This window comes from Oryctolagus cuniculus, chromosome 6 (assembly GCF_964237555.1).
Source record: "Oryctolagus cuniculus chromosome 6, mOryCun1.1, whole genome shotgun sequence".
Classification (NCBI taxonomy): Eukaryota; Metazoa; Chordata; class Mammalia; order Lagomorpha; family Leporidae; genus Oryctolagus; species Oryctolagus cuniculus.
In genome coordinates, this window is record NC_091437.1 from 104304874 (window position 1) to 104320415 (window position 15542).

Genomic DNA, 15542 nt, shown 5'->3' on the forward strand with positions numbered 1-15542 from the left:
TGTGTATGAATGTAGCATTTGTTTGGATGTGCACCAAACTGGCAGGGTGGCCTAAATAGTAAGAATTTTCAAATCTAATCATGAACAGTATGTGACTTTCAGATTAGTTTTTAATATTAGGTTTCACCTGGCAGTCAGATAATTAAGGGTTGGGGGTGGATTTCTGATAAACCAGTATGTCTCTTTTTTTTTTTTTTTTAATTCTTTATATATAAAGAAACATTAGCAATCTCCTTATGGGTACACCTTTATATATTTTAATAGTAAGATGGGCATGTTAGGCCCTCCACTTCGAACTGGAAGAAATGTGCAAAGGTTGTATGACTGTGATACAAAATCAAACAGTGCCAACAAAAGACATGAGTTATTACCCATTTACAAGTAAGTATTTGTAACTCAGTTTGGTTAATCATTTTCAGATATTTCTTTAAAGGATTTATATAGAATACTATGACTTTTAGCTTTTATATTTAAGTTTTTTTTTTCAAGTCAAAAACCACTAAATAATCTTATAGGACTTAAAGCTGTGATTTTTGATCAACATTTCTAGTGTTATAAGATAAAACTGCTTTAAAATCATTCAACTATAAATTTATAGAGAATTTCAGTAGCAGTCACCTTCGATCTTCTATAATTGTTTTCATGAAGTTTTCTTTTTAGAATAATAGTTTTAAGCAGAAGAGTATAGGAAGTGATGTTCCTGTACAAAGGGTCTTCAAAATCTTCACAGAAAATGTGTATCATGGAAAAACTATACAAGTACTTAAAAAACTTCTGCAACAAAATAAATTTCTTTTAGTTCCATTTCTGTGAACATTTTGAAGTGTTCTCATGTATTGTATTATCTTGCCAGACTGCCTTTTAGTGAAGCAAATGATGAATTAGTATAGATGGCCTGAAAAAAGATCTCAGAACACGTTAAGTCTAGCAATCGTTACTCTTTATTAGTAGATTGTAAATATCACAAAAGACAGAGATACTCTTTTCTGGCCTAGCTGACTGAGAAAATGTGGCAGTGATGTCATTTTAAAACTCTATAGCATGAGTCTTCAAGGCTTAACAATTTGGACCTCACTGTCAAATCTATCCCCTATCTTAAGTGGTGAAATTAGGGCCTAATAACTTAATTTGCTTGTTAACAGCATATAATAAACTCAATTACCTCTTAAACCAATTCCTACTACAACATTTTACCTACTATGTGTATATGAAAAATATTAATAAATTTAATTAGCACACAATAAAATAAAGATGAGAGAAGTCTTTAAGATATGAACAGCAGCCATGTTTTATTTGTTTTGTTTTGTTTTGTTTTGTTTTAATTTATTTGAGAGATAGAGAGAAAGCACTCCATCTGCTGGTTCATTCACTAGATATCTGCAGTATTCCTCAATTCGGGCTGAAGCTGGGAGCCAGGAACTCTATCAGGGACCCCCCATGGGTGGCAGTAACTCATTTACTTGAAACATTCTTGGTAAATACTAGAAGGAAGACTTTGTGCTCTGAGCCATTTTTCTTTGTTGTGGTATGACTCTGTGTACCTTCTGAAGTGGACCTTTAAGAAACACTAGTAGAAAGATAAATTAAGCACAATTCTAAAGTTAAACCTTCTTTGATCACTTATTTGAGCTATAATAGGTGGATTCCAGATCCGATTCTAGCCAGAAGAAGAAAATGCATGACTGATACTAGAGCAGCATGTTTCAAATACTGATCAGTTAGGACAGACAGTTCTTCAATTTCCTAAGAATAATGTTTGACATTCAAATTCTACCTCTTAAAAGATATTACTAAATATAAATGATAGTTAATATGAGAGCTATTAATGTTGATAATTTCTTTTATTTTCCTTTATATGTAAACCTTTTGAACTTTATCTGATGCAATTATCATGTTTATGAGTATATTTGTATCACTTGCGTAGCTCATGTGTATATTATATAAAGGTGATAGGATTTCTAATAAGACTATTCTAGAGCAAAGGGAAAAAAGCACCCTTGTCATTCAAATGCAATTCTTTGACAATTATTTTTGTAGAGCTTGAATTCCTAGAAAGGTACAGTAGCAGTTCTGCAAAATATAGAAGGAATCTACAAAAGTAGAGTAGACTAACTCACATGGATGGAGTAGGAGTGACAATTTGAAGAGTTCCAGGACGTCCTATGCATGCACAAAGGTGATTCTTTGCTTGTGGAAGTTTAGAAGTAATTGAAGGGATTTACTCCAAGCAACTGCTTTCTTAAGGAAGGCATTGCATTCTGAATATGAGATTTGTAATACAACTCACTTAAGTAAAAGTTCAAATACAACTCTGATCACAGAGCTTCGCAACCTACATAATCTCTCTGAACCCAAGTTTTATTCAACTTTAAAATGGAAAGATATCTTCTGAAATTTTGGAGAAATAAATAAAATGAGGGGCCGATGTCGTGGCGCTATAGGCTAATTCTCCGCCTTGCGGCGCTGGCACACCGGGTTCTAGTCCCGGTCAGGGCACCCTGGTACACCGGATTCTGTCCCAGTTGCCCCTCTTCCAGTCCAGCCCTCTGCTGTGGCCCGGTAGTGCAGTGGAGGATGGCCCAAGTCCTTGGGCCCTGCACCCGCATGGGAGACCAGGAGAAGCACCTGGCTTCTGGCTTCAGATCAGCGAGATGCGCCGGCCGCAGCATGCCGGCCGCAGCAGCCATTGGAAGGTGAACCAACGGCAAAAGGAAGACCTTTCTCTCTCTCTCTCTCTCTCTCTCACTGTCCATTCTGCCTGTCAAAAAATAAATAAATAAATAAATAAAAATAAGAAAATAACATGAGGTAGATGCAGTTCATATTTGGCATGTAGTGGATATTTGACAAGTAGTCCACATTGTTACTACCTGCATGTATTTTGGAAGTAGCCACTTAAAATTTAGAACATTCTATCTTGGTCACATAAATAGAGTCAGAAGAATTTTAGCGAAACTTTGAAGTTCTAATTGAAAGGAATTTTTAAAAATATTCTCCTTGTTCATATAATAACAGTACATTGCTTATTTATGAATGTAAAGATTTGACTAAATCTCTGAAAAGGGTTGAAATAATGCTTTGCTGAACATCTGATTCCTGACTGCAGCATACTAGCTGTATTACCTTGAACAAGCTACTGAAGGGCTGTTTGCCTCAGTTGCTTCATCTATAAAATGGAGTTATTAGTTATTATATGTGTCATAGGATTATTAAGATTAAATAAGCTTATATATGCAAGATAATCTGAATGTGTTTGGCATGTAGTAAATAAGAGCATATAGATGCTAACTTATAGTATTAGCAGTAACATTAGTAATGATATCATCAATTATGCTAAATTTTTATACAAATTATAATTTATGTCTTCTAGCCTTCTATAAAGGTTTTTTTTTTTTTTTTTGTTAGAGAAAGAGAGAGAGAGAGAAATCAGTCTTCTATCTGCTGATTCACTCCCCAAATGGCCATAACGGCCAGATCTTTACCAGTCAGAACCCAGGAACCAGGAGTGATAGCCCAGAGCTGGATTGGAAGTGGAACAGCCAGGTCTCGAACTGGTACCCATATGGGATGCCGGCACTATAGGTGGCAGCTTTACCTTTACACCACGGTGCTGGCTCCAGGGTTACCATTTTATAAATAAAAGAGCTCATTTGGAGAGAACTTGACCACTATCACAAAGCTAGTTAATAGTAGTTTAGATTTGAATCTAGGATCATCTTAATCCCAAAGCCTTTAGAATTACATCATCATTTAACTTTGTAAACTTTCTCTGATTTCTGAAGTTTCAACGTGAAAATTAAGTGATGATCCAACCAGAGCCTTCTCTAATGCCATATAATTTATATTGTGCAATTGAGAAAATTAAATCTTTAAAGGAAAAATTACATTAGCCCCTTTAAGTTTATAAATTGAATTTTTATCCTTTGAAATAATTAGTGTTTCATTTTATCAAGCACATTTCACATGCTTATGATAATGATAAAAACTTGTTTAATGTATTATTTGTACCTATTCTTAGGTATTAAATAGAACTTGCCTATTCGAGAATACTATAAATTTACATTTGTAAAGAAAATTTGAAGCCTTTCAAGATGGTTAACTTATAAATTTCATATAAAGCATGTGTACATATTTGAATCGATTTTAGATATTATGAGAATGATGTTAGTAGTGCAAGATGCTTGTTCATTTATCCTTGGTATTAACTACTGTTTGTTTTCATATTTCAAATAATTGGGCTTTAATGTTTTGAATTTCTCTGCAGCTTCTAATTACTTTTGTAGTCAAATATAGACAATTTGAGAAATAAAGCTTACTATTCAAGACTTTTTCATTATGCCATCTCTTTTTTTTCTTCTAGAACTAACATCAAACCTCGAAATTCCACACCACCTAGTCTGGCGCGAAACCCTGCCTCCGGTGTGCTTACAAGCAAAAGAAAAACATACGCTGACAGTTACAATGCAAGGTATGAGCCATCCTGCTATTCTGGTAAATAAAAATAAGATTAGATTCCCAGGAACCAAATACAAAAATAGATAACAAGCTATTTATAGAATGAATTTTTTCCTTTGCTGTTTGGTTTTAAGTTGTACACTAAACACATAGTTTGAATTTAAAATTTTCCTCTACCTCAGTGTTATAATTGTAGTTATAAATGCTCAATTTATTCATTTTATTGAATTCATTTGCATTTTTGTTTTAATTCTAACTGCAACATGGTTTTTACTTCTACAAATGGAGAAATAGACCCTTCAAACTACTGCTATTATGATTTTCAGCAACATTTTAGTATGTAAATCTCCTCTGAGCTGATTATTAATATACCTCGTTTTCTAATGTGTAATATTTACTCATCTTTTACATTACTGTTTTAAATATAATGAACTCATCTTAATTATAGCTATTTGTTTTTATCTCTATCTCACCCTTTTCCAGAAGCTTTTAAGGAAAGGTACATAAATATGTAAAGTACCATGAGATACAGCATTCTTTATAATTAGGAAGAATAGGGAGAAAAAAGGAGAAAATGAGAAAAGATACAATGAAAATGAGTGATACTTGTTTGTATAGGGACCCAAGGACTCAGGCTGTCCTTCACTGCTGTCCCAGGCACATTAGCAGAGAGCTAGATCTGAAGTCGAGTAGCTAGGACTCCAACAGGCATCCATATGAGATGTTGGCGCCTCAGGCGGTGGCTTTACCCATTAAGCCACAGCACCAGACCCCTCCTCCCAGAGATTTTGGTTTCTTTGGTTTGCACATTGGGGACCTGGGCATCTGCCACTTCAAAAACTTTATGAGAGTGATGCTTATGCATAACAAAGGATGAGAACAATGTGTAAATTTCTGTTTCTAGTTGGATTCTTTAGTTTTGATACATCTTAAATATTAAAATTTAAGTGAGTTTCTTAGAGGCCTAGAGCATGGTCATATTATGTTTTGTGTGTGTGTGTGTGTGTGAGAGAGAGAGAGAGAGAGCGCGCGAGAGAGAGAACCTTGTGTTTTGAATCATGGTTCTATTATGTTGTTGCATAATATGGCCTTGTTTTTTAATCTAAGTAAGACTAAAGTTTTCTTTTGAAAATGGAAAACTTGATAAATATGTATGCATATATGCAGTAATCTACCTAAATAAAAGGGTCATCTTATCTTTCCAAAAAGATGTCAAAAGAAATGCCAAAAGACGGAGGCAAAAATCACATTAAGAAATAAATTTGGGTTCTTTGCTTATATTTTTTGAAAGGTGACTGATGTCTAATGGGAAACCTAGACCCCTGTCCGTTGCTTGCTGGACTTACCTCCTTACCCCCAAGCAGATAGAAATAAATCTAGTTATAACAGATGAAGAAATCTCAGTGATTTCTTCTATTAAAACATGGTAGAATACATGTCTTTGAAAAGTTCTAAAATCACCTAAAAATGCTGGATATAGAGAAAAAGCTATTATTTACCAAAAATGTGATGAGATATATATCCTTTAAAAAGATAAATTATTGAGTAAATAATAATAACATCTTAGTAAATTTTCTGCATATCAGATCAGTATATTAGAAGTTTTTGTTGCCTAAAACAGTGTTTAGATTCTTACAGAAACACAAATGTAAGGTCCCTAGGAATCATTTACAAAGCTAAGCAAGAATTTTAAATTTGATGAAGAACATTATAAAACCTCAACAACATCAAGAAAAAAGACATGCCTTTTCCATAAAATAGAATGTTTAATATCATAAAGTTGCCTCATAAACACATCTTTTCCCAAATTAACACACAAATTCAGTGCAATTTTCAAACGAAATTCATGTATCTTGACAAGCTGTTTTCCAAATATCAGTGGAGAACAAAAGACCAAAATTAGCAGAGAAGTTAAAGAGAATAATGTGTGACTGATGTATGAAACTACAATAATTACAGCATTGTTATATTGCCTCAAGCATAGACAAATGGAATAATCAGAAATGACATTTGTAAAAAGATCCCAGTCCCACAAATAACTGGAAATTTGTCACATTTCAGAGGTAGCAATGAATATTTGGAAATTTGAAAAGTACTAGGACTGGCCGGTGCCGCGGCTCAATAGGCTAATCCTCCGCCTTGCGGCGCCGGCACACTGGGTTCTAGTCCTGGTCGGGGCGCCGGATTCTTTCCCGGTTGCCCCTCTTCCAGGCCAGCTCTCTGCTGTGGTCCGGGAGTGCAGTGGAGGATGGCCCAAGTGCTTGGGCCCTGCATCCCCATGGGAGACCAGGATAAGTACCTGGCTCCTGGCTTTGGATCAGCGCGGTGCGCCGGCTCCAGTGCGCCAGCTGTGGCGGCCACTGGAGGGTGAAACAACAGCAAAGGGAAGACCTTTCTCTCTGTCTCTCTCACTATCCACTCTGCCTGTCCAAAAAAAAAAAAAAAAAAAAAAAAAAAACAACAGAAAAGTACTAGGACTATAGGACATGTGTTATGTAGAAAAAAATTTTTATACATTACCATATAAGGTCTGAAAAATCAATTACTAGTAAATTAAGGTGGAAAGAAAGCTGTCAATATTTTAAAATATAGAAAAATCTTACTCTGAGCTAAGAAAGGATTTCTTAGTTAATTTAGCAAGTGTTCAAAGGATTGATGTATTTGATCAAATTAAAGTAAAAAACTAATACTGCAAAAGACTGCCTGGATAGAGTGAAATAACGTGGTGGATTAGAAAGGAAAATTAACAGTGTACATAGCAAGTCAAGAATATTTGGGTGTTTTCTACATTTAAGATTTTAACTGAACCTTTACAGTACAAAAATATCTGGGTTTTTTGGGGAGAGGGGATTGGAAATGGACAATTAACAGAAGAGATTCAGGTGGCAAGAAAACATGAAAAAAACATGATCATGAAAAAAACATGATCAGCCCCACAAGCAGTTGGGAAAAAGTATGTGACATCCACAGTAGTCTACCATTTCGTCTCCACCAGATTAGTAAAAATGAAATACTCGACACAGTACAAATTTTGTTAAACTATGATATTGAGAAACATTATGGCACCAGAGTGTAAATTTTACTAACCAGTCTGTAGAGAAATTTGGCGATTATCTGGTTAAGTAGAAGCTTTGAGATTTTGACAGATATTTATTAATGTTGGTGTTATAAGTGTTGATTTCCCTAAATGTGCCTACTGCAGAATCGAAATAATCTTTTATCTTTTGAAGAAGTTCTTAGATATTTTCTTGACAATAATGCTAGCCTATTTAACCTTGTTTCTCTTCCTTGACTAGAGTTACATCTTTTAATTCATTAATATTTTCTTTGTGGTTTAAAGGAATTATGCTGATGCTCTAAGTTTGCTCTCAATAAGAATATGCTTCTTGGCCAGCGCCACGGCTCACTAGGCTAATCCTCCACCTGAGGCACCAGTACCCCAGGTTCTAGTCCCAGTCGGAGCGCTGGATTCTATCCCGGTTGCTCCCCTTCCAGTCCAGCTCTCTGCTGTGGCCCAGGAAGGCAATGGAGGATGGCCTAGGTGCTTTGTCCCTGCACTTGCATGGGAGAGCAGGAGGAGGCACCTGGCTCCTGGCTTTGGATTGGTGCAGCGCGCCAGCTGTAGCAGCCATTTGTGGTGTGAACCAACGGAAAGAAGACCTCTCTCTCTCTCTCTCTCTCTCTCTCTCTCTCACTGTCTAACTCTGCCTGTCAAAAAAAAAAAAAAAAGAATATGCTTCTTAATGCAGGAGATGATAATTCTTCCTACCTCTCTCGAGTGGGGCTGAAAGAGAGGGAAAAAAGTATTCAAATACATAAAATCCTGATATTTCACTTCATTTTCATCTCTGTGACTTTTAAATCTCCACTGCTTTATTATAAAGACATTGATTCTTTTTTAAAATATTTATTTTCATCAGAGAGAGAGAGAGAGAGTTGAGAGTGTTTCCATCTGCTGGTTTACTCCCTAAATGTCCTTGATCAGCCATTGGCTAGTCTAGGCTGAAGCCAGATGCCTGGAACTCTTATCAGAGTCTTCCACATGGTGACAGGGGCCTAAGTACTTGAGCCATCATCTACTGCCTCCCACGGTACACATTAACAGCATGGGAAACAGACTTGGGACTTGATCACAGACCCTCTGCTAACGGGATGTGTGTATCCCAAAAGCAGCAGCTTACCTCAGTTCGGCCACAATGCCTGTCTCCTCCACCTTTTTTAAAATGATTCTTTATTACCTCTAAAATGTATGAAAGTCTTACCAAAAATGTGAATCACCTAGGATACCTATGTGGGAAAATGATGTTTTATTTTCCAGTAGTATCAAGCTTACAATCTCCAAGTGACTAAAAGTTCATTTTATGGTGGCTTTAAAATAAGCATCATAAAGAGAGGGAGGGAAGTAAAGACATTCTTATTGAAATCAAATAGATTTATTTCTTTATTTGAAAGGCAGAGGCAGAGAGAGAGATGTCTTCCATCACAGGTTCACTCCGCAAATGGCTGCAATAGCTAGAGCTGGGGTGATCTGAAGCCAGGAGCCAGGAGCTGCTGCTTTCAGGTCTCCTATGTGGCTGCAGGGGCCCAAGGACTTGGGCCATCTTCTTCTGCTTTCCCAGGCCATAGCAGAGAGCTGGATTGGAAGTGGAGCAGCCGAAATTCAAACCGGCGCCCATATGGGATGCTGACACTTCAGGCAGCAGCTTTACCCGCTGTGCCACTATGCTGGGTCCCCTCTCCCCCTTTTTTTTAATAGATGTTTTTGTGTATTAAATGCCTACACAGAAAACGGATGGAAAGCTTGACTACCTTTGGTCAAGATAAATTCTCCTGACAGTGATAAATATGATGCTAAAGAAAACATTAAGAATTACAGTATTTACCTACAGGAATTCTCTTAATTTGAAATAGAAGACCGTTAAAAATGAGATTAAGTTACTAATAACACTTTTCATATCCTGTTTCTTAAGGCTTATAGATTGAAAGCTTTTGATGTGAACTTTGTCTTTCTGTTTTTTTCTATACTTCTTCAGGCCAGATGGAGACTATACATCTTCACTTAATGGTGGAAATATTAAAGGCCTTGAAGGAAATTCATCTGGACATTTACCAAAATTCTGCCATGAGTGTGGGACTAAATACCCTGTAGAATGGGCAAAGTTCTGTTGTGAATGTGGCATTCGGAGAATGATTCTGTGAACAGCATTCCAAAAGAAAAAAAACCAGGTTCAGAATTCTCTGATTATTGCTGCTTAGACAGCTAGAGCACTTCTCTAGTTACTTTGTGCTAAAAATATTTAAAATACATTTTTAAGTAATTTTTAGCACATACATAACCTTAGGCTGTATAATCTGTATAAATGTGTACATATACTGTATATAATAAATACCTGATACCCTGAACTGTGCCATTCAAGGAAATATTCACTTATCTGTCAGAAAATCATTTCAAATGGAGTCATTAACTTAGGTATTACATTTCTCTTGTTGTTAAAGCATGTTAAGTACATATGTATACACATTCTCAGACTGTATGCTTAGCTCTTCAAATCTAAGGTAACTATAACTTCGAACAAAAAATCAGAATGAACATTTTTATCATTGGTACTTGTCTTCATATGGTGTTGTAGTAGGATGGGAAACTTGGTATTTTGTATTTGAGGATAATGGTTTTTGTTAACTGTTTAGGTTTGTGAGGTCATTTTCCTATTGAGATCTTTAATAACTAATTTTATAAATCTTAAAAAAATACAGAAAAAAAACCCATGTTTATGTTGCTCTTGGTATTTATTAATTATATAAAGATCTTTACTCATTCTGTGAAAATGTAATTATGCATTTCCTTTCCAGAAACACAAATATAAAAATACAAATGTCTTATAACTGAATGAGCTTTTTTAACTTCTGTGTGGATTATTTGAACATATATATCTAGTCTTCTTACATTCTGATTATGTTCCCAAATTTTACTTTCTTTTCTTTCTTTTCCATAACCTGTCTAGTTTTAATTTAACTACTTCATTTTTACAGACTCCTTGTTATATCCTACATGTTTAAAAAGATTTTGTTTCTGTGTAACTGAATTTAGACAAAGTTATTTTTGATGCATTTTAAAACAAACCGCCTCACCTAATAAGTAATAACCATAGTATTAATCATTAGTGCTGAGCATGCAGGTCAAAAGTATTTGAATATTAGTTCCTTGATGTATACTTAAGTGTAGTTATGAGTAGGACAAAATAATATTTAAGTTTTCCTACTCATTTTCTTTAGTGTTTAGTGTTGAATCATTATTCACATCTCAATGAAAGTCATGGAAAATGTCTTACGCATAACTGACCTGTTATGTAACTAAACATATACAGAAATTTGTTTTCTCTTCAGCTTGACTAAAAGAGAGCTTTTAATCATTGTCACTTTCAATGTAACATATTTAGAAGGGAATCAATAATTTTGTAGTAATTTCAGTTCAAACATAAGTGAGCTTTGCTCTTATAAAGGCATAAGCACATCTATATTTATGTAATTTCTAGCTCGTTTATGGTTCTGGTCAACTGTAAGGTTCAATGTAGAAAATTGTAGTGTATAATTTTTCTGAAATGTACTTTTTTGGTTTTGGTTAGCTGCTTTTTGTTTAATTTTGGACAGGAGTTTAAACTTAGTGACATAGGAGTTGTTATTTTATGTACCTTATGCCTTTTTCCTGATTTTAAAATATTTTCCTGGCTATCATATTCAGTCATATTGATAAAAGAAAAAATAGAAGATATCCATCAGCTAGAATAAGCAGTAATGTGTTTAAAAGACTAGTGTACATGTTAGATTTCCGTTTCAGTCACTTTTATTTTGTCCTAATTGTTAAAAATCACATGAAGAACACTGAACACTTGTTTTATCTTAGGAATGAACACTATTTTCTTTCAAGTATTTTTTTTAAGACATAATTTTTCGTGTGCTTAAGGCAGGGGTAGATAAAGGAATTTAAATTATATAAATTGGCACGTGTTTGAATTTTACACTGAATTTTGAAGTAGCAAGTAAATGTTGTAGTGTACTACATGGAAATGAATTGGTAAGAAATCATCCAATTCAGACCTCAGAGATTGTTATAAACAATTAGTAGATGAAATATATTTATGACTTATGAAACATGTTGTGGCAATTTAAATGCATTTTATATTGCATATTTTATTCTCACATTGATTTGTTGTGCAATGGTTGTTGAGAAATCTTTCTATGCACCATTTTATTTATTTTCACCAGTATTATACTGTGTAGTAGAATAAAAAATCATAAGCTTAAATTAAAAATGTAAAAATTGCTTATCTATTATTCAAAAGTCATTAGCTTGAAAAAGTAAGATAATTGTGGCTATGTTGTCTCTTATGTGTTTTTATTACAAATAATGTCTTCATTTTTGAGTCACTTCAATAAAGACATGAAGCTTAAAAGTGCTATTTGGCATTCATTGATTTTTAGCAATATATAAATAGAAAGATAAGAACACCGATTACAGATAAAATATTTGAAGTAAAAAGTACAGATTTTTAAAAATAAGAAGGTAGTTTTATTGGCTTTTTAAGGCCCTTGTATTTTTAGAAGTTTTGTTACTAGTTATTGCATTATTTTTAGGGCTTCAAAGCATTGTAAAAATTTTTTAGGTATGCAGACATTATCTTCATACCTAATAAAATTTAACAATGCAGAGCATTAGGGATGTCACAGTAGAGAGCAGATATTTAGAATTAATTACTATAATTTAATGGCAAAAGCCATTTGTGATAAATATTTAATGATTTAGACCATATTAAAAAGTTTAGAGACTGTTATCTGTAGTAAAAGTATGAGGAAAGTTTCAGGGATTGAAACAATACCAGCAGTACATAGAAAAAAATCAGCAAAACTCTTTGGATTCCATGTATATGTATTTTTTATGGTAAATGTATTTTGAGTCCTAAGATAGGTTGATTTATTTTGCTAGCTGACTATATTATTGAATATAAGAACAGAATTATTTTTCAAAAAGTTATTGGTAGCCACATTCCTTTTTTTTTTTTTTTTTTTTTTTGACAGGCAGAGTGGACAGTGATTGAGAGACGGAGAGAAAGGTCTTCCTTTTGCTGTTGGTTCACCCTCCAAAGGCCGCCGCGGCCAGTGCACCGTGCTGATCTGATGGCAGGAGCCAGGTACTTATCCTGGTCTCCCATGGGGTGCAGGGCCCAAGCACTTGGGCCATCCTCCACTGCACTCCCTGGCCACAGCAGAGAGCTGGCCTGGAAGAGGGGCAACCGGGACAGAATCTGGCGCCCGACCAGGACTAGAACCTGGTGTGCCGCAAGGCTGAGGATTAGCCTAGTGAGCCGAGGCGCTGGCCGCCACATTACTTTTTATTTTCATTTAGAATAATTAGGTAAATACTCAGGATGCCAATGTAAACGCATACGTTTTTGCTTAAGGTAATGTGGTGAGTTGTTTTTCAGCCACTAGAGGGTGCTTGTGGATAATGTAATTGCTAGCCTACATTTCTATCTTAAAGGCTTTAGCAATATTTTTATTTTTTGACAATTTTTTTTCTTCTCTGTCCCAGTGATTGGGAGTAGTTGATAGAAATGATTGTTGTAATTGATAGAAACAGTTAGCATTTATACTTTACAATATTGTCTTAGCAAAATTATGTATGTCAACCATATCACTTATTGATATACCAAATACTTGAAATAGTGGCATTAGTCTTACATCTGTGTTGTAGTGCAGTTTAGTAATTTACCATCTCTTTTAACATAAGGATCTCTTTTCCTAGTCAGCTAGCCTAAATTAACATTATCTAGTATATGAAGGTGGCATCTATTTAGATAATACTTAGTAAAGTAGTGGCTATGCCAATTAATGTAGGATACACTAAGCTGAAGCTTTATGCTTAGAAACATTTAAAAAGTGCCTTTTGTACTCTTCTATAAAATCCTGTGTATCAAGAGAATCAATTGATGAGATTAAATCTTTCTTAAGTTGATATATATCTGGAGTAGCTTGATATAAACAAATGATTACAAATAAGGGCAAAAATAAGTGATTCCCTTTTTTAAAAATAATCTTATTTTTTGAATTTGAGAGAGAAAGCTCCCACCTCTTGATTCACTTCTCTTAGGCCTGAAATGGCTGGGGCTTCACTTTGCTAAAGCTGGGATACACGAACCTAGACCATATCTTCCACAGAGGTGGCAGGGAAACAAATACTTGAGCCATTGCTTGCAACCTTCTGGTGATGCAGGGAGGCATACAAGATAAAACTGATGAGGTTTGTGAGCTGGAAGACCGTGCCTTCACCACGCCCCTGTGTGACTTCATGCCCCTACCTGACCACACCTGTGTGTCCACCGGCCAATCAGGTTAATTAACCACTCCCCTTTGGTAGTACGTTAAAGGCCTGGGACACAATGGGCACAGCCCTTTCTTTTTTTTAGCCTTTTGCCAGTGTGGGCCTGTGCTGCCCTGTGCCTCCAGGGCACATGGCCTTCTGGCCACCTGCTCCATGCTTTCTGGCCTGCATGCTCCTCCATGTGGCTGGCTCCTGGTACTCAGTATGAATCCGGATTTCCCTCTCTTTTAGATAGGGCCCTCACGCCTATGCATTTCTCCCGCTGAATAAAAAGCTTAAACACTTACTATGCCTTCTTGTTCATTTATGCCAGTATTCAGAATTCTTCTCTGAATATTAGGCAGCAACCCACACAGGCCTATTAATATTGGGAATTTATTAATAAGCACACGGTGATACCGTATGGCCCCCCATATTCCAATATCACAGGGGTCCATATTGTCAGGAAACTAGAATTGGGAGTGGAGCCAAGACTCAAACCTAGGCAAATGGGATGTGGTCATCTCAAGCAGAACCTTTAACCTCTGCGCCAAATACCCACTCCCTTATTCACTTTAATACAACTTGTTTATCATACAGGTGCTGACAGAGTTCTACAGCAGTGGTAAACAGAGCTTCTTCCCACTACAAGTTATACAGCTGACTATATATATTGTTTTTGTTTTTTGTTTCTGTCCATTGCTTAGGATGAAAGCTTGTAAAATATAAGCAAGAGCTGCATTACTTTTTGGTGGAGAAAAGGTAAGTGGCTTTGGAAGCCCGCATGTGGTGGGGCCCGTTGGATTTCTAAAATATAAACTGTTTCTACTGCTTGAGGACAGAGGTTAAACTGGTCTTATTGCATATAACTTAGTCTTCCGCCTCCTTTCAGCCCAAGCACTCTGTTTCTATGCTTAGGTAGAGTTTGGAGTCATACACTTGAGGAAAGCAGATGGCCAGGAGGGCTGAGCACTTGAGAACACTCAACAGTGAAATGCTGGTTTTCATTCATCAAATCAGTGATCTCAAATTATAAAACTGAAAACTGCCATGGGACATTAAGATGAATGCCTTTTATTTGGCCCAACAGTTAAGGTGCTTGTATCCTGTATCAGAGGGTTGTGGTTCAGTTTCCTGCTAGTGCAAACTCAGTGGTGATAGTTGCCATAATTGGGTCTTTGCCACTCACCCAGGAGACTTGGATTAAGTTTCCATTTGTGGACACTGGGGGCATGAGCCAAGGATGGGAATGCTATCATGTCCTCTCTATCTCCCTGCCTCTCAATAATGATATTAATAAAAAAAAAAAGAATCCCTTATCTACTGTTTTTAATAATACAAATTGATAATGGCTTTTGAAAAAGTTGACTGAGGTTACTTTTAAAACCTTTTAAATATTTATACCTCATGACCTAGTAATTGTATATCTAAGATACACCTCGTGGGGATGTATTCTGAAGTATAGAAAAATATTTATGTTGGACATGACTTATAGTATAGTGATAAAAGTTGAAGAAAATTTTACAAATTAGGTATTAAAGCACTTTCAAATAACTGACATATAAAGATATACTTTAAGAGAAAATCAGTTTAAAAATAGCATATGTGCATAAAGGATGATTCCAATTATATAAAAAATTTATACAAATAAAAGACTTGAAATACATTCCTCAATACATCATGCTTGTTTTTACTAGAAAGGTATTTGGTAAAGTTTTAAAAATATTTTTAT

The 15542-nt window shown here is 35.4% G+C and overlaps 1 protein-coding gene across 3 annotated transcripts in view; it reads left to right on the top strand.

The window, feature by feature from the left end:
• The window catches only part of ZC2HC1A (zinc finger C2HC-type containing 1A), an 84235-nt gene that overhangs the window by 44871 nt on the left and 23822 nt on the right, over positions 1-15542 (top strand). Inside the window, exons 8-10 of one of the 3 annotated variants that reach the window (XM_051843860.2) lie at positions 265-381; positions 4361-4468; positions 14518-14572. In XM_051843860.2, the coding sequence (XP_051699820.1) occupies positions 265-381; positions 4361-4468; positions 14518-14539 (247 nt within the window). In that variant the 3' untranslated portion in view covers positions 14540-14572. Of the gene's footprint in view, positions 1-264; positions 382-4360; positions 4469-9488; positions 11907-14517; positions 14573-15542 lie in introns of those variants that run through there. The other 2 variants (XM_008255684.4, XM_002710650.5) reach the window with 2 other exon arrangements.